General features: G+C 37.8%; 1 protein-coding gene across 2 annotated transcripts in view; it reads left to right on the forward strand.

The window, feature by feature from the left end:
- The window catches only part of LOC145269201 (leucine-rich repeat-containing protein 23-like), a 578,101-nt gene that overhangs the window by 302,356 nt on the left and 248,015 nt on the right, over positions 1 to 27,730 (forward strand). Inside the window, exons 4-5 of one of the 2 annotated variants that reach the window (XM_080124821.1) lie at positions 11,675 to 11,805; positions 14,824 to 14,850. In XM_080124821.1, coding sequence (XP_079980947.1) covers positions 11,675 to 11,805; positions 14,824 to 14,850 — 158 coding nt within the window. The remainder of the gene's footprint in view (positions 1 to 11,674; positions 11,806 to 14,823; positions 14,851 to 27,730) is intronic. The other variant, XM_080124822.1, reaches the window with a different exon arrangement.

A 27,730-nucleotide genomic window follows, 5' to 3' on the forward strand; every position in this document is an offset into this window, starting at 1 on the left:
CTTAGTTCATGTTCAATGCTTATAACAGATAAGCCAGCCAGTCTTTTCCTGAGACATTGAGTTCCGAAGAAAGTTTTTAATTAGTTTCAGTTTAGAGAAACTACATTCACAGGATGCCACTGTAACTGGCAATATAGTTACAATTCTGAGTGCAACAGCTAGGTTGAGATATAAATCGACAAGTGTGTGTTTCATTATATAATTTATACATTCAATGGCGGAAAATGTAATGCACTTTTTATTGTCCATGAGATTGACGAAATTGATAATTTCTCTCTCAAGTTTCTCACAGTCAATATCACCTTCTCCAACAACTTTTGCCAAAGCAGCACAACAGGACGGCAACATGTCTGATGTTATTGCCGATTTCCTGTTACTTTCGCCACACAAAAACCCGGACTTTGTTTTGAAATCGTTCATATTTTTAAAACGTTCCCGGAGACTTTGTGAAATTGTATCTACGAGTGGATAGAAAAATTCTCGGCGAAACACTTCTTCACTGGTCTGATGATCTGACTAATCTGTCGATTCGTGGCTGAAAAGACATATTTTCTTTCTTCTCCTTGGTTCCGGATAAGCACGATCTACTTCAAGTTCATCAGCTAATTTTCTTTTGCTGTCCCTTCAGCTATTGCCACTCCTCCATGTCTGTACTGTGAAACAAATGACATGCCAGCCTCGATGGGAGAAATTTGGTCGTCGATGCATATTGAAGGACTCTCTAGCGCTTTGCTTATTATGTTTATTTGAAAAAGCAAGTCATACCATGCAATCAAACAAACCAAGAAACGCCAGCTCCTGACTTCAATGACTAAAACTCGACATTCCGTGCTAATAAATTCATCTCGATTATCCAAAGACACTCTTTCTAACTCTTCAATCGCTTCTAAAATTTCTGTTGTCTGAAAACGTAATGATTTTACAGTCTCTACTTTTGCTTCCCATCTTGTCATTGTCATCTTGTTCCATCTCGTGTCAGGAAGGCTTTTAACTGTAAAGTGGGTCACGTGTTTCTTCAGAATAACCCATCGCTTCGTTGACGCGGCAAACAAATTATAGATACGTTGCAGATAGCCAAAGAAAGAAATGGATGTAATTGACAACCTTGCAGCATCAGCAATTACTAGATTAAGTCGATGACTGGCGCATGGCATGTATGCAGCTTTTTTATTTACTTCCAAGAAGCGTGCCTACACTCCATGTTTTTTTTTTTTGTTAGATCCGCTATCGTAACCCTGGCCACGGCAGTCTTCTATGGCAACGCCATATTTGGACAGGAAATTGATAATGCTGTCAAAAAGGCCTTTTCCAGTTGTATCATACACATCAAGAAACTCAACGAAGTGTTCAAAAATTTCTGCTCCAAATCCTTCTTTAAATGCAACTCCCCGAAAAACAATACTTAGTTGGTCTGTGTGACTGATATCGGGTGTACAATCTAGTATTATGCTATAATATTTTCATGCAAGAACTTTGGAAATGATTTTGTCCCGTATTGACTTAGCAAGAAGGTCGATAAGTTCGTTCTGAATGTGGTTGCTCAGATAATGATCACTCAGTTCATAACTCTTAGCGCATCTAACATGTTCAGACAAGACAGGGTCAAATTTTGCTATTAGCTCCACTTCTCCAAGAAAATTTCCATTTCTGGTGTCATCAAACTTTTCCTTTGTGCCACGCAAAGCCAAATTTCTCTCAGCCAAAAATGTAATTATATTGAGTAAACGAAATAAAACTGCTCTCCAATATGTCTGCTCTTCCTGAATCAGTTTACTAGATTGTAAGTCAATAGAGTTGCCTGACCGTTTATCATGCCACACCATCATGCACTCTTTATGATGAGTTGATTGTTCATGTGTCTTCAGAGTTTTTGACAGACGGCTCCACAGATTACCAAATCATTGGAACGAAGACAGACCCTCACGACTTTTGCTTTCACTACTGAACAAACGGCAAGCAAAACAGAAAACTCGATCTGTAGACTTCGAGTAAACAAGCCAAGAACGTCTAACAGTTTCATTATTTTTTAGTGTCAAATAATAGTTCTTTTCAGAAAACTTCCACGATGGGTTTTCCTGATTTTATGGGACTCATAATCTGTCAGCTGGACGGGACCCTTCGAAACCAAATTAATACGCTGTGTTTCATTTAATTCTTTCCAATCAGCAGGATCATCAGAGACACGACAAGGCACATAACTTGGATCAGTATGCTCGAACATTGACTGGGTGGGTCATTGCTCATCTGACACTCCACTTTTAGACTCAAAATCAGAAATTGATTGTGTGTCAACGCCAGAGTTATTACGTATATGTAACTGCGAGATGTTTGAAGAAAAATTCAGATATCTTGTGAGTCTTTTCAATAGCATTTGCAACTCTCTGCGTTTTCAACTTTCTTTTCTGGGATCCGCTGAATTCGTGAGCATGTTTCATTTTAGATTAGCCTCAATATTCAATAATAATTAGAATACTATCAAGCAAAACAAATAATCCACTACCGGAAATGGAAACAAGTATGTGATCTTTGATTAACGCTGTTTTGTTAAATAAATGTTACTGATATAACAGGTAACAAAGTGTATGTGTACCGTCACTAATGCTACAGGCCAAGTGAATTGAATCCAAGCTCGAGGTAAAAAAGAACATTAGTAATAATGTGTATAAAAAACTGTATGTAAGAACTGTTGTTAATTTGCAAATAGGGTTTCAAACAGCAATGTATGTGTATCTAAAGATTCTCATTGAAAATTCAAATAAACAATTCAATAAAAAATATATTCGTATTGGCAAAAAGGACGTCTATTGCCAGTATTTAGTCTTTCATTTTAAATTTCTTTAAAATAAATGAAAAAAGAAAATTGAAATCCACTTACAATTATTTTAAAGCCAAAATTTCTTTTTCAGTTTTTTTTTGTCTTTTTTAGTTTGAAAAATAAACTTGATAAGAAAAATGTAAAATATAGTAGTGTATTATAATCACAAAACGAAGATTTGCTAATGAAAAATTAAAGTAAATAAAATCACGCATGCGTAGAAGAATCCAATGAGCCAAAATATTTAAAACCATAAAAGAAATAAGCATTAAGAAATAAAAAAAATCTAAATTAAAAAAAAAAACACTTAACAAAAAATTCGATTTCTGCAAGAACGTCAAAATGACTCCAGTGAAAAAAAATTAACCAACCCTTCAGCCCTTCACTGTGAAAGATTCGAGCAAATTTGATAGACTAACTGACATGAATAAGTCATAAGGTGGGGTTGCTGATGCAAGAAAAGTATCCCCTTTGAAGTTGTCTATAACCAAACTATGGATGGCCGTCGATTCTATCTCTTATAACATTCTTTTTTATGGCTGTTGTTTCTTTATTTTATTGTTTTTGGTCGAGTTTTGCATTCATAAACTAATACAGCGGCGACGCTAAATTTTCTTAAGCGATTTAGTATATCTGAAACTTTTACATTTTTTTTTATGTTGAAACAGATACATACATATACATATAAATATATACATAAGTATATACGTATACATATGTATACTTATATATATACATACATGCATATATAAATATATATGTCTATCTATCTATCTATCTATATATATATATATCTATATATATATATATATATATATATATATAATATTTGATAGCGAGAGAAAGACGAGTTGATACATTTCAACGTACAAATATGATAATTATTTTCAAGTTAGTCCTTTTTTCATTGCGATAGTTCTGCGATGCTGAAAAGGGCCTTACAACATCCAGGAGTCTTGCGGTCCACAAGGGCCTTGCCCCCCCCCCCGCAATTGCGGGGTCTACGTGGGCACTAAGCACGGCCCTGCTTCAAACTTCGAACTCAAAATCCCTGCTTTTTGCGTCTCTCCTATCTTATGTGGCATCATTTCCTTTAGCTTGCATTCTTACGAAGGACAATGCTCCCTTCCCAAGACCAGCTACCTGACCCCATTTGACTTTTAGTTTTTGTCTATGTGCTACCTTTTCTTCTGTCAATTTAAATTTACTAGCAAAAGTATTTTTACTATTTATTACATAGAGACTTATTAGTTTACAATATGTTCATAACGTTGCTGCAAAAGTAATTTTATAATTCTACCACTCCTGTTGCGGGTCAGGATATAAATACCCTAATCGCTACAAAAGAAAATAATGAAACGAATGGAAAGAAGGAAACAAAACTCAATTACTGGATAAAATAAACATGTCGTTTATTTTATGTTGAAAAATGAATGTTTTAGGTGTAACACGTGTTTATGTCCGCGTGTGGAAAGAGGAGTGAGTAATGTAGTGGAACGAGAAATGGCAGTCCAGCGTGTAGAAAAAGAAAAAGATAGAAAGTTGATATCAGTAAAGCTGCACGCACATGTTGGTACTTGTCCACGTGGAAATGTCTTTAGGCCACTAGCTGTGGACGCGAACTTATCTGGTTGATGGACCAAAGAAAAAGGGGAAAAAGAGTGAGAAAGTCAATCCAGTTCATGGAGAGAGAAAGTGTATAAAGTGTACGTACTGTCTATTAGCTCTTGCCCAACATACAGTAGCAGGGGGCGTGACGTGCGTTCAAGTCGGAAGCTGGTTCAAAAAGAAAAAAGCAGCTTATTGCTCTTGCTTGTATAGTTGGGACCAGTGGACTTTTGCGCATGTGTGGATTTCCTTCAAAGGGGAAGTGACGTTGCCCATGTGTGCATACGTGTGCGTATATGTGAGTACATGTGTGTACGTTAGCGTGTGTGTATATGCACATGAATGTAAGTGTATGTACGCGAACGTGAATATATGTACGTGTGTGTACGGGCGCACATATGTTTGTGTGCACATATGTGTATGACAAGAAAAATGGCTTGAGATGTGAACGCGTGTTTTTGTGTGAGACTCGAAAAGGCTCGCACACTCCAGAAAGTACTTTACTCTGAATGCTCTACATATTTAATAGTCAGTTGAACCTGGTCAATACTATAATGAGTGACCATTTGGGAATATCAGGTGCTGTATGCACTTTCTGTTTATCTCAGCATTGTTTCCAGTTGTCCTGCACCTCTCCTTGCCACTGAAATCAAACAGTGCCGACTCAGGAGAAGAGTGGTTAGTCAATGTGCAACCCTTGCTTCACAATTCACCTTGTATTATCTATTATCTCTCCAGGATATTTAGATGATCACTGTTATTCCAACGGACGAACATCTGAAAGTCATTTTCTTTTTTCATCATATAGTCACCACACATCAAGGCTCGGAGGCCACTCAAGGATACTGTCATGGAAATTTGATCATTTATTTTAGAGGCTGGCTTGTCAAGAACCTGTTTATGTTGGACTTGAAAACGACTAAGTTATAGTCGGCTGGTAAGCACCTATGTAGTATTGTGTTCCACAGATGAGTAGCTCTAAAAAAAATGGAATACTGCTTTCACATCTAGGGAATTGTTGCTCAGTGCACTTTTTTCTTGATAGAATCAACTTGAAAATCTAGTATGAGATGACCTCCTCTCCTCTTGACAATTTCTTTCTTACAACAAAATAATTGCTGCAAGTGTTTCTCTAATTTATCGAGATTTCCACGGAAGGTTCGCAGCTTAACTTCAATGTCTGGTTCCTTCTTGAAACAAATTAACTGCAAGAACTCGTCCATATACTACAACTGCAAAGGACTTCTCTTTCTTCCTCAGTGTCAAACGGAATTTCTATATGAACAGAGTTTCTTTCCAAGATATTTTATCTGTGGAACCCAGTATCACAGGAGTATTTTTCTGCGAGCTACAACATTGTTGTCTTCAAATTAAATGTCAACAAACACTTGTCATAAAGCATCATCATCATCGTCAGCATTGTCATTATCATCATCATCATCGTCGTCGTCGTTATTGTCATCATCATGATGATCATCAGTTTGACGTCCGTTTTATATACCGGCATGTGTTGGAAAGTTTTAAGAAGTTGATTTTCAAATTAACCTATTTCTCTCGGGTTCATACTTATTCTTTTCCTTTCCTGCTTTCCTGTGAATTGAACTTGTTACCTCAACCCACTAATCTGCACAAACACCTTTTTTCCTTTCCTGTTTTAATAATGAAAAGTAGAAAAGATTTATGAAAAAATCAGTGGTTGCAAAGGTTTGCAACTTGGCCAAGCTGCACACGTTGGGTGTTTCATGTCACACGCGCTGAGCTGACTAGACAAAAATGTGCTAATCATGGCAAACAGGTGGGCGATACTATCTTCATAGGGGAAAAAAAGAAGCAAAACCTATTTAATGTATACGTGATAATTATGATTTTTGCTACCAACGTGACCTCGGCCACACTCACAACTATGTTCATTATAGGTTTCTCATTCCAAAATTATTTCCATTTTTATTAGAAGGCCACCATTTTGTAAGAATTTCACTCACTCGCTTAAATTATGGGTCATTATATTTTCAAATTTAGTTGCATTTTTATGTTATGAGGCATTTTTTCTTCTCATCATTAAAAGCAGTAGGTGGTTTGCTTAATCGACACTTGGTCTAAAAACAAACGAGATTGTTATTATCGTTGATGTAAATATACGTTCATTTACAATAGTAATAAAAAGAAGAAGAAAGAGATGGTATAAAAAGAAGTAGAGGAAGAAGGAGATCAAGACAAAGAATTAAGAGAAGGAGGAGAACATGAAGTAGACGAGGAGAGGGAAGAGGTGAAGAAGAAATAACAAAAGAATGAGGAGTGGGAGAAAGTAAATAAGAAGAAGAAGAAGAAGAAGAAGAAGAAGACGACGACGACTTTGCTTTTATAAATTATAGTTAAGATGACTTACCTTTTGGTGGACGTTAAAAATAACTATTTTGAATTGTTTTATTAAGCAATTTTCTGTTCTTTCTTGCCCCCCCCCCCCCAATTATTCTTATGCAATCCTATCTTTGTTCTAACAACTTTATTATTATTATCCATTAATTAACTTTATTATATTATATAATATTTATTATTATTATCCATTAAAAGAAATGTTTATAATGAACTATTTCAAGCGATAGGATTGTGGCTTCTAAGTCGGCACTCACCAATTCGTAGTCGGAATCCGTCGATATTAGAGATCATAGTTGCAGTTGCAGGGATAGCGAAAGTGGTAGAGTATCACTGGGACCGTTAAAGATAAATTTAGCGAGATGTCTGATTTACGGGTTAGGGTCCTACTAAGTCACATGCACATCAACATAAATTTAAAAGGCGTGAATAACTTGGGAAAAATAATGACATCCAACTAACAACTCGAGATCGCTGTACTGGGATAAAATAACATTTATTAACATGTTTAAAAAACAGTAATTCAAATTATTTCAACGTTAAGGTTTTTACAACAAGTGTTCATTAGATGGTCTTGCTAATATGTGTCTCAAAGAAAAGGTGAAAGTTCATGGTTACAGATTTTTATGTTGAGAGGGAACACGCATGGTTATTTTCTGGAGGGAAAATAAAATCGTTACGTGTTTAAGTGACATACGCGCGTGCGCGTGTTCAATACATATGTAAACATTTATTTTTCTACATAGTAACCACATTCTCAATGTACCTTTGTCAGGTAATCAATCATGCATATCTATTTCTGACTCACGTCTATGACTGAGGTTAATTTCTTAGAGTCTCAAACCATCAATATCTACAACAGAGAGATGAAACTTTCAGGTCATAGATGCATCAATTCATTAATCATAACAACGCAGTTTACAATCCTCTCTGATCGCTTTGAACGGGATAAAAATTAGGAGGCATTAATTTTGAAATACACCTCATATTTTCTCTGCATTTAAGTGCTCATCCATTGCCAGTCTTCCATTTCTTACATACAAGCTGGTTATTCCCTTTCAACCAACCAGTAATCCCACTGAATTTCTTGTTTAGCCAATGCTTACAGACACAACAAAAAAGCGAATTGCATCCTACTTCATAAACTGAGCAAGGGAACTTTCCAAACCTACAACCACAGATCATCATTTTAGTCTTTGTAACATTTGTAATAAGCAGAAGAAATGTACAATTATTTTACTATTTCTTCCTGAACATATGGTATTTTGCACAAGCCTTTTTCTGGATGGGGAAAGAGTATTTTTTTTTCTGTTCACGTTCTGATGAAAGACTTCTATGCAATTTTGTAAACAATCGAGATGGATCGCCATCATATTATTTGGATTCAAAGATTCTGTTGTTGACATTAGTTTCCCCGACATTTGTATAGTCAGAATTATTTCGAGAAAGACATCGGGGTTATGGGAGGAACCACATGAAGTTTGCCAATATCCTAAGTGAAAATGATTTTGTGAAATGAACTGGATTCAAACTTGGGACACCTAGGTCGTCAATGTGTGTTGTTAACCATTAGACCACTGTCACCTCCCATCGAGATGAATGAGATGGAGGAAATAGATTTTGGTCTGTATGGGTAGATACAACATAAGAGTCAAGCCGTCTAACGATATTCATTTTTTTTGAGAGAGAGAGAGAGAGATGTAGCGGCTGAAAGGATGAGTAGAAGCTGGTTGGGTCTTCTTAGGTGTGCATCTAAGTAGAAAAATGGTTGCAGCATAATCACATTGACACACCAGTTCCTGTTAGTCATCACTAAGTGCACTTTTACCAGCGATGGGGAGTACATTTGTATGGGCGTCTGGAGCACACTTTGTCACTCACATCTGTGTTGTCACTCTGAAATCGATGAACTTATCTCCAAACTCTGCTAACATCAACTACATCAGCTTCGTAAACATTTAATAGCCACCAGTTTTTTTTTTGTATTTTTTTACACGGTGGTCACCACTTATCAAGGCCCGGAAGCCACTCAGGGATAAGGGTTATTGCAAGTACAGTAAGTTAGTGTGGAGATTTAATGAAGTGTTTACTTAAGGGGGCGGTTTATTAGGAATTTGTTTACGTTGGACTTGAAGACATCCAGGTTGTAGTCAGGTGGGAAGCAGGCAGACGTAACAGAGTTCCACAGGCGTGCAGTTCTAAGAAAGAAGCTTTGTTCATGGAATCTACATTTTGATTTAGGCACAGATAAAGAGTAGGGAAGATTTTTGAACGTGGATTCAGCTAGACGGGTGTTTTTCGTGAAAGATTGGCGAGGGGGGACCAGAGATTGGAGCTCAGACGAGCACCTGCCATTGAAATAACGATAAAACAAGGATAGGCTCGCAACGTCTCTTCTGTGGGAGAGAGGTTGCAGGGAAGAGAAAAGGGCATCCCCCACTAAGCCACGAAATCTATTTTGTACTCTGTCAAGGCAGGATAGGCTGTTTTTAGCAGCTCTTGCTCAGATATGGCAGCAGTATTCCATCCTTGGACGTACTTGGCTTTTATATAGATAGAGAATTGCATCAGTAGTGAGATATCTTCTGGAGCGGTAGAAGGATCCTACCATCTTTCCAGCGACATTGGCAACAGACTTGATGTACGTGTTCCATTTCAGATCAGGAGTAAAGGACAAACCCAGAAGATTGTCAAAACATGGGGCTTCTCCTAGACGAGAGCCATCCATTTCAATTGATGCCAGATGGGGATCAGAGCGTTGATGATGTAAAGATAGGAGCTTGGTTTTAGATGCATTAAAGGTAACCAGCCACGTCTTCCCCCACCTAACCACGTGCTCGAGATCAGAGGAGAGAGAATTAGAGAGAACTTTGTCATTTACAGCCTTTGATGTGTTGCCATAGATGGTTGTGTCATCAGCATAGATGTCAACGAATGATTTAAGTATGTGTTTAGGGAGATCATTGATGTAGATCAGGAAAAGAGTTGGGCCCAGGATTGACCATTGAGGGAATCCAGCATTAATACTGCAGGCCTCTGATTTTTGTCCATCGACCACTACTCTTATGAGTCTATTGGAGAGAAATGATTTAACGATTGAGGAAACATTTCCAGTTATACCGTAGCTGGAAATCTTGTGAAGTAGGCCCTTATGCCATACCTTGTCGAAGGCCTTTGATATGTCAAGAGCAATTGCCCTAGAAAAGAAGCCTTTGTCAAGAGATTCACTAATCCTTTGAGATATAACCATTAGCACATCTGCGGTAGATCTTGCAGAACGAAACCATATTGTGCGTCACTAAGAAGGTTATTTCTGCTGAGGTGGTTGACTATTTCTCTATTTAATATGGATTCCAGCAACTTACTCATAACACACAGGAGACTTATTGGTCTGTACTGAGAGGGAGATGACTTATCACCTGAATTCTTAAATACAGGGCATACTGATGAGGTTTTTCAGGGAGTCAGAAAGCACTTCTCCTTAAGGCAACGCTTAAATAGTTTCGTAAGTATGGGAGCAATGTATGGTTTAAGCTTTTTTAACACTATAATTGGGATACCGTCAGGGCCAGTTGCTTTACTGGAATCAAGGTTCATGATTAGCTTGGCAACCTCATGCACAGATATTTGTATGTTACCTAGCCTGTTCTGTGTTATAGGAGGAAATATGGGGAGTTGATGACCTTTGTCGCAGAGGGTAGAATTAGCTGCAAAGTTCTTTGCAAATAGTTAGGCCTTGTCTGATGCTGACGAGATGACCTCTGGTCCATTGATAATGGTTGGGATAGAACGCACACTTCTGTTCAGGATCCTATTTGTTATTTGCCAAAACTGGTGAGAACCAAGGCGCTGATCAGCTACTTTGGATTTAACAGACAGGGCATATAGCTCTCTTGCATTTTTTATTATTCTTTTACAGTGGTTGCTGGCGTTCCTGAAAGCAGCTTTAGTCTCAGTGCATCTATTACGTTGGTAGTTATGGGAAAAGTGATTTCTGTGCGCGATAGCAGCAGCACATTCTGAGGAGAACCATGGCTGACTGTTAGGTTTTTGTTGGAATTTTTTAGATGGTATGAATCGGTCTATGCCTACAATTAACCATTCGCTCAGATCTGATAATATAGAGAACACATCCTTTTTAAACATGGAATGCAGAGGTAGATCAGATATGAATGTACGGAAGCTATCCTAGTCAGCCATAGAGTATCGGTATACAGTACGGTGGAGGGGTACGTCTGGGGACTTATTACATTTCGTTTTTATCTTAACTGATATGACAGAGTGGTCAGAGGATCCTAGAGGAGAATGAACAGAACATGAACATAGCTCAGGGGAAGTTGAGAGAAAAAGGTCTAGGAGGCTTGCATATTGACCGGTAGTATCGGGCACATGAGTAGGTTCACGAACAATCTGAGTGAGGTCATAGCTGCATAAGTTTAATCATTATAAAATGCAATTTGCAATCCTTTTTGATCCATTTGAATGAAATAAAAAAAATAGGAGGCATTACATTTTTTTACTTTAAGATATCCACATTCCTAGGCTTTAACTTCTCTCATTGAGAAAAGGTTAGTTTGTTGCTAAATGGTAATATTCTAACAGAACTGATCAAGCAATTTTGTAGGCCACAGTATTCGTCTTCTTTGGTGCTGGCTTTTCAAACTCCACCTTCCGATCTTGTGTCACATCTTCATGCAGTAGAAGGGAAGTAGATACTGGTGACATCAGATTAATCAATGTCTCTCTCATTACTTAATATGTGCGAAAGACAATAACGTACGTACGAACATAAAATGCATTAGCTTATCATTAGATCGATAATTCATGAAGCGATAAATATGAGACGTTTGAAATATATGATATTCTTTTCTTCTTCAGATAATCGTATTGACTCTGTGAAGTATCTCCGTTGCGGCCTCTTGAGCAAACTACACACCTTGGAAATAAGATCCAATAAAATCCAATCAATCGAAGAGCTCAACATACCCAGCTTGAAAAACCTTTACATTGTAAGTATCTCTCTTTTTTCCACTTAATTTCTTCCAGAATTTCTCATTTCACAAAGTAAGACTCATATAGACTTATTTATTTAACCTTATCAGCGCTTATTCAGTTTTTCGTCAATATTTAAAAGTATATATGACTATCATTTCAGCCCGGCGTTGCCCGGGTGTTTGGTGGTGTATGTTGAGCAAAAAAAAAAAAAAAGTGGTAGTAGGAACCCATACCTCAAAGGAGGAAAAGAACGGGGTAAAACCTAACGTTTATGCTGTTACAACCACCGCCAAACCGGAAGCGACATTTTTTTTTAATTAAGGCTAGACAATCGAAAGGAGAGGATAACTTTCAAAACTATCAGCGAAAAAAGTGACCCCCCCCTGTAGAAAAGTGCCTAGTTGAAGGGGAAGATATTAATGTTTTTAGCCAATTTTTCAATATTTGTCGTATGAAAGATCAAACTTTAAAACGATACTGATCTTGGTAAAATCCGTCGCCTCTATTGAAAGTTTAAGATAGACATGCAAACAGGCATACATACATACATTTATATATTGGTAACTAAAATTTTTCGACCCAAACTGATGAAAAAGCTTGCCCTATCTCTGAAGACCCTTTATGTAAAATTTCAAATATTTAGACCAGAAATTGTCTGAGTAATTTGGAAGAGACCGCAGAGGTAAATTTTTTTTAACTTTGACCCCTATTATGACCCCTAAAAATTTATTGTTTGGGTTCAAATCAAGTTATTAAGTTAGATTCATGTCCAAGGAACCTATATCTAAAATTTCAAGTGCATAGACCCAAAATTGTCGGAGGAGTTTGATAGAGTTCCCAAAGGTCAAATCGTTGAACTTTGACCCCTTAATCGCCAAATTTCTGGCCAAAAACCGATCACATCGATTTTGCCAAATCTCAGTACCCTGTATATCAAACTTCGAGTCTGTAGACTAAAAATTGACAGAGTTATTGCGTAGGGAAATGTACACAGACACACACACACAGACACGTTCACTTTTATAGATATACTAGCAGGGGTGCCCGGCGTTGCTCGGGTGTTTGGAGGTGTATGCTGTGCAAAAAAAGCAAAAAAACAAAAAAAAATGGTTAATTTTTTTAAACTTTGACCCCTATTATGACCCCTTAAAATTTATAGTTTCGGGCTCAAATCACTTTATTAAGTTAGATCCAGGTTCAAGGAACCTATATCTAAAATTTCAAGTGTCTAGACCCAAAATTGTCGGAGGAGTTTGGTAGAGTTCTTAAAGGTCAAATCGTTGAAATTTGACCCCTTAACAGCCAAATTTCTGGCTGACACCCGTCACATCGATTTTCCCAAATCTCAGTACCCGGTATTTCAAATTTCGAGTCTATAGACTAAAAATTGACAGATTTATTGCGTAGGGAAATGTACACAGACAGACAGACACACAGACACACAGACAGACACGTTCACTTTTATAGATATATAGATATAGATATATATATAGACTAACATTTCAGCCCGGCGTTGCCCGGGTATTTGGAGGTGTATGTTGAGAAAAAAAAAAGCGGTCAATTTTTTTTTTTAACTTTGTCCCCTATTATGATCCCTTAGCATTTATCGTTTGGGGCTCAAATTAAGTTATTAAGTTAGATCCATGTCAAAGGAACCTATATCTAAAATTTCAAGTGTTTAGACTCAAATTAGACTAAAAATTGACTTAGTTATTGCATAGGGAAATGTACACACACAGAAACGCACTCACAGACAGATAGACAGACACTTTCACTTTTATAGATATACTAGCGACGGGTACCCGGCGTTGCCCGGGTGTTTTTCGGGGTATGTGAAAAAACCCTGAAGCGTTGACAACGCGCAGTTGGAAAATAGTAAAGTGTTTTAAAAAAAACAGGTGCACATTTTTGATTGACGTGACGGCGATAGGTATTCAGCAGTTATTTTGTGCGGGACAGTTTTGAATAAATGGGTTTGTTTGTTTTTAAAACCCCGCTCCCTCGTCTCGAAATGAAAGCTACAGTCTGATATGACGAAGTCGACATTGACCAAACTGGCTCTGGGCCTGTGATTAGAGTCGAAGTTCACTTTTTTTATACCGAAAACCGAATGTAACGCGTGTCGATGCGGGAAATGTGGAATAATTAACGTTTGAAAGTCAATAAAATTAAATAGAGAGGCGAGCTCCGTGGATAATTCGTAGATATTACAATTTATAGATATAAAAAGTTTTAAAAAGTTGTGAAGCGAGCAAGCGCTTGTTTGAAAGAAGCCTTTTGTGGACATCGAGGAAAAGCGAACATACATACATACATTTTCGCTTTTATATTTATAGATATATATAGATAGATAGATAGATTAAACAAGAAAGATTAAACAAAAATATATACGTATACATAAATATATATGGAAACAATTTTATGCTTACTGTAAACGTTTTACGCAAATATTATGCAAGTATAAATCATGTAGAATATCTTCATGATTTTAATTACACGTAATAGTTAACTAAAGATGATCATCCCATAAGAAAACCGAAAAAACTAATAGGGAATTAATTAAAATGAATGTTCAAAAGAATATGCAAATTAGCTAGATCTTTTGCTAGTGAATGCAATCTCACAACCCATATATAAGAAAATTGTATTTTCTTTTTAAATAAGTAGAAAAAAGGGGTTTTAATATGAGTATCAATACACACAAAAGAAAAACGAATTTATAGGAGTATAGATATAGATAGAAGATAGATAGATAGATTGTGCAAAACATTTATTATGTATCCTGCGTAAATAATACAGTTTGGTGCTATTATAATTTTTGTATAGGTTAAAAAGGATGTTAGATTTGAAAAAAGTGTTGTGGTTCAGTAAGTGTTCAGAAAAGAGACGTAAGTCGGTATTTAGTAGAAACAAAATATATTGAAGAGAAAAAATAAATATAACAAATAGAGAAAATGGTTACACATCAATCTGTCAAGTGTGCATAACTTGTGCATAATGCCGAGAGACATATTTTTTGGTCTTCATTGTAGGAAGAAGAGTTCATTGTTATCCGTAAGGTGAGTACCACAACACAAAAATTTATTCAAATTCATCCAGTATTCTTGTTTTTATAAAATATTCTTGTTTTTAGAAAATAAAATTTGATCAATAAACAATTTCTAGCCGATATTATTATAGCGACTGTATTATATTTAAACTCTGAATTACATCACTTGACCATTGACCTTAATGTAAGAAGAAAATGGCCCACAACACATTTTGCCGTTAAAATGTGTTTTTCTTGTTAAAAAAATACTTGATGAATTTGCATAATTTTTTGGTGTATTGTCTTTTTTTTTAAACCTAACATGTAAATTCATGCAGTTTTTGCGCTTTTTGTTTATTTACTTTCTACGAGCAGTTTTTTAATTTTGAAGTAAAACTGGATAAGCACCTCATTTATTTTATATATAAAGTTGAACCACCAAAAGTTGTTTGTTATGTGTAAATAATTAATAACCTGTATATGTCTAATTCTGTTTTGCCAATTATATTTTAAATATCAGGCCATGTTATTAAAAAGAATCGTATTTCCAATCAGTTTTGTATCTAATTTTATCGATACTTTCATTTTTCTAATGATATTTCCAACAAGGAAAATTTTCTTAAAGGCAGAAATTTTTCTGCTGTTACTCATTAATAGCTATATTTTATTTAGAAAGAGACTATTTTTTTTTCGTATGCACCGCCGCACCGGTTTTTGCTCAGATTTTCAGTTAGACGTGTTTTGATTGGCCCATGATGATGATGTTTGTATTGGGAGTCACTGAAAATGACACAGGTATTTAAAAATACGAATAGTTCATCGTGTATTTGTTAAAGTGATGTTAACAATTGTAAGCAAATTAAAATGTGTTCGAACATTAAATCCTTCCGCGACTTATACAGTAAAGATATATGGATGAAAAAACGTTAAAATATTACGATGAGATCTTGTTATGTGTCGGCACTTTATTAAACGTCTGTATAAACCATTAAATGAAAACAAAAAACTGGATTAAAAGTGTTTCGATAAAAATTAGCTTTACAATAATAGAAGCTTTTTCAAACGCGATTTCAAATTTCAAATTATATAATTTTAATCTTATTTCCATGAAATAACTGTCTGAAATTTTTTGCTTGCCAGGAAGCGCTACCAATGGCAAGAACTTTATGAATTCTTTTTTTAGTCAGACATTTTATTATTAACTGACCTTTTACATCGCATTTCGAATCCTGCGATTTGCATTCTATCGCTTATAAATTAAATGACCACCTTATTTCTATTCTTCTCTCTTTGATGGTTTGTATTTTTGCTTTGACAAAAAATATTTTCTTCATATACTTTCAAATTTATACTAAGCAGTTATACAATTTTTACTGATTTTTATCTTCTGATGAAAAAAGCTTGTCTTTTAAAATCCATAGTTAAAAGATTAAGAATTTTATTCCTTATTTTGAACATTTGATTAGTAATTAAATCAATTTTTATTTTCATCATTTTTTGTCTCTCCCTCGTCTCTCTCTTTATATATATGTGTGGGGTGTATTTACAGTTTTTCTTACTCGGAGATAAGTTTATACATACCATCTCAGTGAAAAAAATAAGAAAGAAAATTTGCTTGCACAAACCTGATTTACGTGCTTCTGATTAAGAAAAGTCGACAGACCTTTATGTTGAGTTATTTTCCGCCTGATAGACAGTGAGATATCTATGAGGTTAAAGTCTCTATTTTGCATCCTGTCCAAGAGAGAGATACTAGTGGTTGGTACACCAGCCCAGATATGGCAACAATACTTCATGCATTGATGATTGCTTTGCAATAAAATTTTGTTTATTCTGTCCCGCTTAAATTTAAAATATCATATTTGGTAGGCCTTTACTTTTAAGAACTGAATAATTGTTGTGGGGTACAAATCACACCTATTTCAGAACTAAGTGGAATCAACTAGTCCTATGAATATTTCAGAGACTAAACGGAGACATTTTTATCATGTTTAACCGTATGCTACGAACACGTTCCTCTCATACCACTTTAGTGGCTCCTGTATTCTTTATGATAAATGCATATTATATTTAATACACTTTACACTACTTGTGGTTTCTTTCATTTGTAACCCCTAGCACGGGTCTATAACAACTGGCTGACGAGAACGATTCCAGAACTTCCCGGATCAATTGCTAACAACAACTGAATGACAAATAATCGGGCAATGAATTCACTCTAAAAAAAAAAAAATAACAGCCATTAGAAGACAGCATTTGACGACAAAAGGATTCAAGAAAAAATGAAGACACGCGAATATTCGAAATAATTTTTTCCTACACTCAGGGGAAATTCGAAACTTCAAGAGTATTTATTTTTCAAAAGTTCGGTGAAGAACGGGAAAAACTACTTGTCCATGTTGGGAAAAAAACCAACATTCGAACGTAAAAATCCACAAATACGGGATAAAGAACACTTCGAAAAAAGGACAACAATTCTTGCCGAAAAAGGGATTTTACAAAGATGTCATCAAAAAGCCTTATCTTGCTGTTAAAAAAGCTACTAAAATGTAAACTACGAGCTGGAACAAAACTCATGAGAAGAATTGCGTGGAGAATTATTATTACTGAATTGACAAGATCAAGTTTTCAGTAAATACAAAAAAAACTTTGTCATTCTAAAAAGCATGTCTTGCTAATACGTCTTATGGTTAAAAGGCATTAGCATTGGAAAAAGGAAAAAAAAAAACTCCTGCAAAAGTAAATGATATATTTTTTTTTATTGGCTAAAGCGAATATTTGCACAAATTAAAAAAGATGTCGGATTTTAATCCGATTAAAATAAACTTTTCACTGATTGACGGGGCTGCACCTTGAAGAAGAAAAAAGACCGATTTTGCTAAGCATGAAAAATAAAATGTTAACGAGAAAAGGACATTATTTTCTCAGACAAATTGCCACACGAGGAAATAAATATATGAAAGAAATATTCGTTAAATAACCAGGTACGAATTTTATAAAGGTTTTTTTCTATAGAGTTGGTACTATAGGAAAAGTAAATCAACGTTTTTGTCATATTAAGTAATTCCATACCATCGAAAAAAAAATCATTTTGCAAAACAAATTTTGGAAATGTTGAAATTCCAACAAAGTCAACAATTAAAACTTGAAAAAAGATTCCGAAAAAAGCAATTGGTAATATAGAAACAAAATGAAGAGAAACAATTGGTAATACAGGATTGTTGGATAGTGAGGGAATTGTTGACTGCCCATTATTTACTACACTGTTGCAGATTTTCCAGAAGTCACGGGTTCCTAATTTCTGTGCTTCAATGCGTTTTTTGGTGGTTTTAGTAAATTCTCTCTTAGCTGTCGCTATTTCTTTCTTACAGTTACTTCTGGCTTCTATATACTTCTGTCTGTTTGAACTGGATTTATGCCGGTGCGATGTCAGCTGCACATGTGGAAGTAAACCATTGGGGAGAGTGGAGCTTGCTATAAAATTTCCGCATGGGAACATGTGCTTCCATTGCTGTTTTGAACCATTCAGTGGTCTCATTTGCACACTGTTTGAGTTTTGTCCTGGTTTAACCATAATTTTAGATTGTACTGTCATTTTTTTTAAGAGTTTCAGTTTAGGTAAGGGGTGCTGAACAAGTGTTTATGCAGAATAACAGGCATAATAAAATAATAAATAAATAATAATAATAATAATAATAGATAAATAAATAATAATAATAAAAGGCATGCAACACAAGTAGACCATAAGCTGAACTTCCATCTACTAGGACTGTGGCCTCAGGAAAGCCCACCGGGGATGAGTGCAGGGTCCCTTTCCATGCGCAACATGGCACTACAAACATCCCAATATTATTCAACTGTTGATGGAGCAGCCACTCTAAGTGCTACCAAAGAGTTAGGGATCCTGTACTACCAGTCAGGAACAGCAACCAGGAACTGTCAATCCGGTACCCTCATCCCATCAGACGATGGTCAACTCAATCTATTTGTACTGACATTATGGCGTTCAAGCACTCCCACATGCCCAGTTTAGAGGGGGATGGGATGTGTCGGGAGAGAAGGAAAACGGCGTTCATTGCTCTAGTCAGGAAACAAGATCGACCACTGAGTGTTTCTGTCGAATCCCTGTGTTTCGACCTCTATGCCTGGCAAATAGACAAAGAAGGAGTATGGAAGCCCGGCGATAGACAGTGCCTATCTACTCCTTAAGCAGTTTAGGTTTTCAGACCAGTAATTTGTTTGAGTCACCAGCTCTAGGAAGGATGTCATCCAAGACTGGAGGGGCCTCCCTCCCCTTAGGTTTAGCTTCAGAGTTTTCCTTCTCTTAGACGAATGACCTGGGAAGATCTACGGGTTCATCAGCACTGAGAGGGTTTGCGCCGCGCCTGAGTCCTAATCCAGGTATTTCTGTGACCCAGCGTGGGTAGTTTTCTTTTTTTTTTTTTTACACGGAGGTCACCACTTATCAAGGCCCAGAAGCCACTCAGGGATAAGGGTTATTTTGTGTACAGTATTCATTAGTATTGGAAATTTGATAACGTGTCATTACTTAAGAGGGGAGGTTCATCAGGAATTTGTTTATGTTGGACTTGAAGACATCCATGTTGAAGTCAGGAGGGAAACAGGAAAGCGGTAGAGGGTTCCATAGGTGTGCAGTTCTAAGAAAGAAGCTTTGTTCATGGAGTCTACGTTTTGATTTAGGCACAGATAAAGAGTGGGGAAAATTATTGACAGCAGTTTCAGCTAGATGGGTGTTTATTGTGAAAGATTGCCAAGGGGGAACCAGAGATTGGAGCTCAGACGAGTACCTGCCATGGAAATAACGATAAAACAAGGATAGGCTTGCAATGTCTCTTCTGTGGGAGAGAGGTTGCAGGGAAGAGAAAAGGGCATCCCCCACTAAAGTAGTAGCTTGGTTTTAGATGCATTGAAGGTAACCAGCCTCCTCTTCCCCCACTGTACCACGTGCTCATGATCAGAGGAGAGAGAATCAGAGAGAACTTTGTCATTTACGGCCTTTGATGTGTTGCCATAGATGGCCGTGTCATCAGCATAGATGTCAACGAATGATTTAAGTTTGTGTTTTGGGAGATCATTGATGTAGATCAGGAAGAGAGTTGTGCCCAGTATGGACCCCTGAGGGACTCCATCATTAATACTGCAGGCCTCTGATTTTTGCCCATTAACCACTACTCTTATGAGCTTGTCAGAGAGAAATGATTTAATGATTGAGAAAACATTTCCAGTTATACCGTAGCTGGAAATCTTGTGAAGTAGGCCTTTATGCCATACCTTATCGAAGGCCTTTGATATGTCAAGAGTAATTGCCCTAGAAAGGAAGCCTTTGTTGTGAGATTCGCTGATCCTATGAAATATAACCATTAGCACATCTGCTGTAAATGAGTATGTAAATGCTATATGTCTACTTAAAAATCACACTCCTCAAAGTGATTAAGGGACATTGCTATTTCATTGTTACTGGAGGAGGGGGTGAGTAAAAGTTCATGCAGTGGAAGCAGCTATATTTGCAACAGGTTTGTTGGAAGGAGTTAAGATATGGTTTAATATTTTTCCTTGAAATTTAGAAATTTTCTTTTTTTTTATTTATATGTTGACTTAGGAATAGTATAACGCGTTACAGAATGGCTTGATGTTAAGATTTAGTTAAAAATGTGGTTGCCCATGCTCTGGGTATTTAAGATGGCATGAGGGTTAAGTGCTGTATCTATGCTGTCAGATACAAGTAACGTCATTTTTTATATGAAGTACAATACAGTACAGGTATAAATTTTAAGTAAAACTATAAGCTATGGCGTGTTCAGTATGTATAATAAAGTAAATATATATATGGGCAGATTTCCAGCAGATGCGAATATATGGAGCTTGTAAGTTTTAAGTATGTTTCCACTTCTAATGAAAATATCTTCTGCTTTCATTTAAAAATCATGAAGTTGTATTTTACATTACAGAGTATCGGTTCAGTTTTTGTATTTATCATTGCAAAACTAAGGAATAGACAGCTATTGCTATGTAATGTAGATAGCTGTAAATCTAAGTACAGACTATAGCTAATAAGTATCTACCTGGGTAAGAATAAAATAATGCATGCCATGACGGTAGAAATGTGTAGATGTTTAGTGATAGTGACCTCCAATCAGTCAGCGTGCAAAGGTTAAGGGCTGAAAGCTAAGGACCCTCTCCACGGCGTGTGTAATGTATGAGTGTTAGTAGCATCTTGCGGAGTAGAATAGACTGTTAGTTTTTAGGAGAGGATTAACTTACAGAATACAGTAGAATTAATTCTTAGAATTTATAGTCAAGTAACGTTTAGTTATGGAAAAAAAATTTGTTTTTTCAAATTTTTTTCTTTTTTATTTATTTAACATGCAAATCAGACAATGGCAGTCGTCTTGGAGGAAAAGAATACGTAGCATGCAAGAGGGGGGTGTTTGTACCATAATGAGAAACTATTAGTACATGGCGCATCGGAATTTGTAGTTAAAGATAGTAAATTAGGTCCGGAACAAAGCATTGTGTATCTATTCAAAAATAGTTTTAGTGACATATCTAAGATAACTGTATATTTCAGGTACAGATAGTAAGGTAAACTATATTTCATGGTTTGTAATAGATAGCAAGGAAGCCACATTTTCAATACAAGCGAGTTTATAGTAATTGTAGATATTAAGTATATTACTTAAATAAAGTCCTATCTTCTTCTAATGCAGGAAAAAATAAGTCCAGGTTTCTGAAACTTCTAGGATTTGCTTTGCATAGGCTTTTTTTTTTTTTCGCTAGTTAATAAGCACTGTGATGATTTCAAGTTGTTGTCATTAATGGTGGACAATTTCAAATGCTTAATATTCACACAAGGTTTGATAGTCACAAAAGACGCCGATATAAGACGTCGTGCTCTAAATAAATTGGAATTAGAACCTGATTTGACGCTTCAGAAACTGGCTGAAGATTGTCAGCGGTTTGTGGTAATGAAGCAAGATTCCTGAAACATAGAGGAAGCAGGTATCGCTCACATTAAAAAAATACACTTCAAAAATAAAGGACAACTTCCCACCAGCAATTACCAACCAAGAGGCAGAAAGAAACCTTCACAAAATTATCAGGATAGTCAAAATTCTAGGACCCCTTGTAGCAAATGTGGAGGACCTCATGGGTACAATGCATGTCAGTACCAAAGGAAAATAACATGTGACCTATGCAAACGAGAAGGGTACAAGTCCTTATATTGCAGAACAAAAGTAGCAAAAAGGAGTCACGTAAAAACTGCATAAATTGACCCTTCACCAACAGAGAACATAAGGAAATATGTTACGGTGAGAATCAGGAATAAATAAGTAAAACGGCAGCTCGATTCAGGGTTTATCAATTATAAATTTTCATACATGGAAAAGAATAGGAAAGTCCACGATGACAAAGACGAATAAAGTCGCAGGATCGGTAACTGGTAACTGGTAACTGGTGAAAAAATAAATTTTGAGGGTGAGCTAGTTATTAATGTGTCACTAAAAGAACAACAAAAAAGCTAAAAGATTTCGTTATAAGGAATGCAACAAACTTATTCAGGACCGATTGGATTCAGGAATTTGAATTATGGGACCTGCCAATGAGTGATTTTTGTCACAAAGTCGAAAACCTAACAGGCGAAGTCGACAAACTCAAAAAGGATCTCAAAACATCTTTCCCAAGTGTTTTCTCCGAAAAGCTTGGATGCTGCATAAAAATAAAGGTGAGATTCGAATTGCTAGACGAAGCAAAACCAATATTCAAAAAGCCACAGAGCGTACCGTTCGCTTTGAGGGAAAAAATTGAAAAAGAATTGAAAAGAATAGTTAACACTGGGATTTTAACCCCTATTAACTATAGTGAGTGGGGAGCCCCCACCGTATATGTGAAAAAAATTCTAAAGAGATTAGGGTACGCGCGGACTTTTCAACCGGATTGAATGCAATGCTCAAGGACCATCACTACCCGCTACCAAACCCAGACAAAATGTTCGCTAAGTTAAATGGCAGAAAATATTTTTCCAAAATAAACTTAAGCGAGGCATACCTACTGTAGAATAACCAAAAGAACTGTTAGTCAATAACACACAACAACAACAACAATAATAGCAGCAACACTTACCAAGGGTTCAGCTCATGCACAAGACAGACATCAGATTGAGCTGGACTGAGGGCTTGTATTTATGTACAAGCATATCCAATCAGGTAATTCAGCCAATCACAATCCAAGGAATAGACTGGCCCATGTGTGCACAATGGAATCTCCCATTGTGCCATAAATAGTTCTCCTCTTTCATGAGAAGTAACTTTAGTCTTTGTCAAGTTATCCACAACTTGAATGCTGACCGAAAGTCCACTACACAATTCAACATAGCGCTACGAACAGGATTCGAGACAGAAGATTGGGAAGACTATTTCCTCAAAGCAGGCATTGCTGCCGATTCCGCCAAGAGCTACGCTGCAACTTTTGTGAAGGAAAAACTGAGGAAAGAAAACCTTCAAGTAATGGATCGAGCCATGCTAAGAGAATTGGGAATCACAACAATGGGAGAAGCTCTGTCTATCCTTCGACAAGCCAAGGAACCCGCTACCCAGACCACCTATGCTAAGGCACCAGCTGCTAGGCCTCCCCAACTTCATCTCGAAATGACCCCTCAACAATTCAGAAAATTTCGGATTGACTGGGAAGTATTCACCAGAATAACGGACATGCCAACTTCTCAGGCCAATACCCAGTTATACAGTTGCGCTGATGAATCCGTTCAAAACGCAATCATAAATACGTACCCTAAGTTCTTCACCCCCAACCCAGACAAGCTGCTAGAGATGACAGAAGCATTGGTAACTCAGAAATCAAATCCCATGGTCCATCGGATGACATTTGCAGCTATATCACAGCATGAAGATGAACCCATCCAACAATACCTTGTTCGTCTTAGGATCACGGCCATAGACTGTAATTTTTCATGCCCCAACTGCGATCACGACCTGTCCGACATTTACATCAAGGACCAATTTATCAAAGGGATATCGAATGATACGCTTCAGACCGATCTACTGGCAAAAGCCGGGTTGCTAAAAACTCTCAACCAAAATATTTGTCATGCTGAGGCATTTGAGTCTGCACTACGGGACCAAACCGCAATGACTGATACCTCAGACATAACTACAGTCCGGATGTCAATGTATCGCAAAAAAAAAAACACAGTGCTGTACGGACTAGCAGAGGCGATATTCACACTAGCTCTACTGCTACTCACAACGATAACATTGCTGATAAAGAACCCCGTCAAACCTGCATAGGCTGCGGTAGTCACCAACACGGTACTCCAAGGACAAGTGCCCGCCATTTAACATGTCCGGCATGGAATCAAATGTGCAACACTTGTGGGAAACTTAATCATTTCTCAGCAGTGTGCCGGACAAAGAAATATCACCCGGCAGTGATAAAGAGTTTTGAAGACCAAGAAGCTCCCATGAATACACTCATGGCCCATATCACATTCGATCAAATGAGGGGCACCATTATGACTACAGAAGGTGATCTGTTAACTGAAATAAATGCATCAGTAATCCCATTCTCACCAAAACCAGATCCCAGACGAGCTGGCAATATCCCTAGGAGTTGTAGTACAACGCTAAAGGTTTTTCCCGACAGTGGTGCCGCCATTTGTCTTGGGGGACCAAAGCATTTAATCAAAATGGGCCTCACAGAGATTAGTCTTATCCAATCAAGAAAGATCATACGAACAGTTGGAGGTTTCACACTCATGTGTCAGGGTTGGCTACCAGTTGAGTTTGTGGTCAGAGAGAAAACAACTAAACAAGCCCTCTACATATGCAAGGGCATACAACGGCTTTATCTCAGCAGAGCAGCCTGCATCGATGTGGGAATATTGCACAAACATTTTCCAAACCCTTTAGCAGACGTACATGAAGAGGTAGACACCGAGTCTAAAAAGTGTGTAGATCAATTGCCAAATCGCCCCAAAAACCTCCCTTTTCCTGCAACAGAAGATAACATAGGCAAACTTAAGAGCTGGCTCCTAGAAAAGTTTGCCAAAACGACATTCAACAAAGATGGGATATTTCCAGCCATGTCCGGCCCAGCTGCCCACATTCACCTCAAAGAGGGAGCAATCCCTAAAGCCAGGCATAACCCAATTCCTGTACCCTTCCACTTCAAGGAACCAGTAAGACAAGCCCTTTGGAAGGATGTAGAAAAAGGTATCATAGCTCCAGTACCCGTGGGTATGCCTACTGATTGGTGCAGTACTATGGTAATAACTGCCAAAAAGAATGGTAATCCAAGGAGAACAATAGATTACCAACACCTTAACTCTCAATGCAAGCGAGAAACCCACCATACTGGGTCGCCATTCCAGTTGGCACTGCAAGTGCCACCTAGAACAAAGAAAACAGTCTTAGACGCTGTTGATGGATACCACTCGATTCTCTTAGACAAAGAATCTCAACCATTAACCACCTTCATAACTGAGTGGGGAAGATACATGTATCTTAGGATGCCTCAAGGATATGTCGCATCTGGGGATGCTTACACTCGCAGATACAATGAAATAATAAAAGATATCCCACGCAAGGTGAAGATAGTAGACGATACCCTGCTATATGACTCTAGCATTGAGGGAGCCTTTTATCATACCTTCGATTTTCTGCTCCAATGTGCTAAGAATGGAATTGAGCTCAACACCGACAAATTCCAATTCTGTCAGGATGTCGTACAATTTGGAGGCCTCCAGATAACTTCTTCAGGAGTTACCCCTTCTGAGTCCATGATACAAGCGATACAGGATTTTCCAGTCCCAAGGACAATTACTGATGCCAGATCATGGTTTGGGCTTGTCAACCAAGTAGCCTGGGCATATTCCCTGGGTCCAGTTATGGTGCCTTTTCGGGACCTCGTCAAACAAAACTCCAAATTTGCTTGGAATCAAAACCTTGAAGACGCATTCAAAGATTCCAAGCGAGTTATAATTCACCTAGTCCAGAAGGGGGTAGCAACATTTGACAAAGACAGAGCAACTTGCCTTGCTCCAGATTGGAGCAAAGAAGGAATGGGCTTCCTACTCCTACAAAAACATTGCCAATGTACCATGGAAAAAGCCCCAATCTGCTGTTCCGAAGGTTGGCATCTGATATATGCCGGCAGCAGATTTTGCATGGATGCTGAGCGCAGATACGCACCAATAGAGGGTGAGGCAGCAGCAATAGCATGGGCATTGGAGAAATGCCGTATGTTCGTCATGGGTTCTCCAAACATCATAGTGGTCACAGACCATGAACCGCTGAAGGGGATATTTGGCGATCGTGATCTGAGCAAGATCCAAAACCCCCGGCTCTTTAGACTAAAGGAAAAGACCCTGAGATACAGATTTACCATACAGCATTGCCCCGGGAAGTGGCACAGAGGCCCTGATGCAGTTTCCCGCCACCCAGTGGCGATGGTGCAAGCCCTCCTCGATGTATTTCCAACAAAACCCTCTCAAATGGATATACTGGAGTCGAACAACATAAGCAACATAACAGAGTCAACAGCCTTAATAGCAACATTTGCAGACAGCAGTAATATAGCCATGATATCACCAGACCTAATTCGTTCAGCAGGTCGTGGCGATCAACAATATAACAAATTAATAGACATAATACAGCAAGGCTTCCCAAAAACACGTAATCTCACTGCGCCCAAAATCCGTGAGTATTGGGAGGTGAGGCACCGCCTTAGCACTGACAATGGTCTAGTATTGTTGGATCGAAGGATCGTCATCCCCAAAACACAACGAAACTGCCTGCATTCTGCACACCAAGGAGTAGTCGGCATGAAAGCACGGTGTACTGGCCAGGGATGGATGCATCAATGCGCAGTATTAGAGCGAATTGCATGGTATGCTCAACCATCGCACCTAGTCAACCAAGGGAACCGATCATTCTAACACGATCCCCAGAGTGGCCATTCCAACAAATCGTCATGGATATTTTTTATATTGGAGATCACACATACCTTACCTGCGCAGATAGGCTAACTGGTTGGCTAATTTTATACCGCCTAGAATCAGGTCACACTACTACAACCAAATTGATGTCCATATGCCGACAACTGTTCCAAACATATGGTGCCCCAGAAGAACTCAGCACCGATGGCGGCCCACCTTTCACTTCCAGCACGTTCCAAGAATTCCTGAAAACATGGTGTGTTAGGCACAGATTATCTTCTGTTGCGTATCCCCAATCCAATGGCAGGGCAGAGCTCGCAGTAAAAACTGCAAAGAGGATTGTGAAAGGAAACACAGGCCCCCACGGTTCCTTGGACAATGACAGTGTTGCCCGGGCCATCTTGCAGTATCGGAATACCCCAATCCAAAGTATTGGCCTATCACCGGCCCAATTATTACTTCACCGTCGACTACGTGACTCCATCCCATCACAGCCAATCCTCTACAAGCCTCATCCTGAATGGGTGTCAGCGGCACAACATCGCGAGGAAATGCTCCACCACCGCAATGCAAAAATAGTGGAAAGATACAATAAATATACCCACAACCTTCCACGATTACAAGCTGGTGACACTGTAGCCATCCAAAATCCAGTCAATCGCAGATGGAACACAACGGGCAAAATCATCAGTTCCCTACCAGATCGACAATACCGAATCAGGGTTAACGGATCCGGAAGGATCACACTTAGGAACCGCCGTTTCCTCAGAAAATGCGAACTTAAGCCTACACCAACCCCAATACCAAGTGCAGCACTAGGACCAACAATTCCCTCAAGCGATACTACATTCTTGCATATCCCACTATCTCCCTGTAATAGCACATACACAGCAACCAAACCCCAACAACAAACCACACATATATCCCCACGCTTTCGATC

Source organism: Euprymna scolopes, chromosome 4, assembly GCF_053919585.1.
Source record: "Euprymna scolopes isolate OS-2025 chromosome 4, ASM5391958v1, whole genome shotgun sequence".
In the NCBI taxonomy this organism is placed as follows: Eukaryota; Metazoa; Mollusca; class Cephalopoda; order Sepiida; family Sepiolidae; genus Euprymna; species Euprymna scolopes.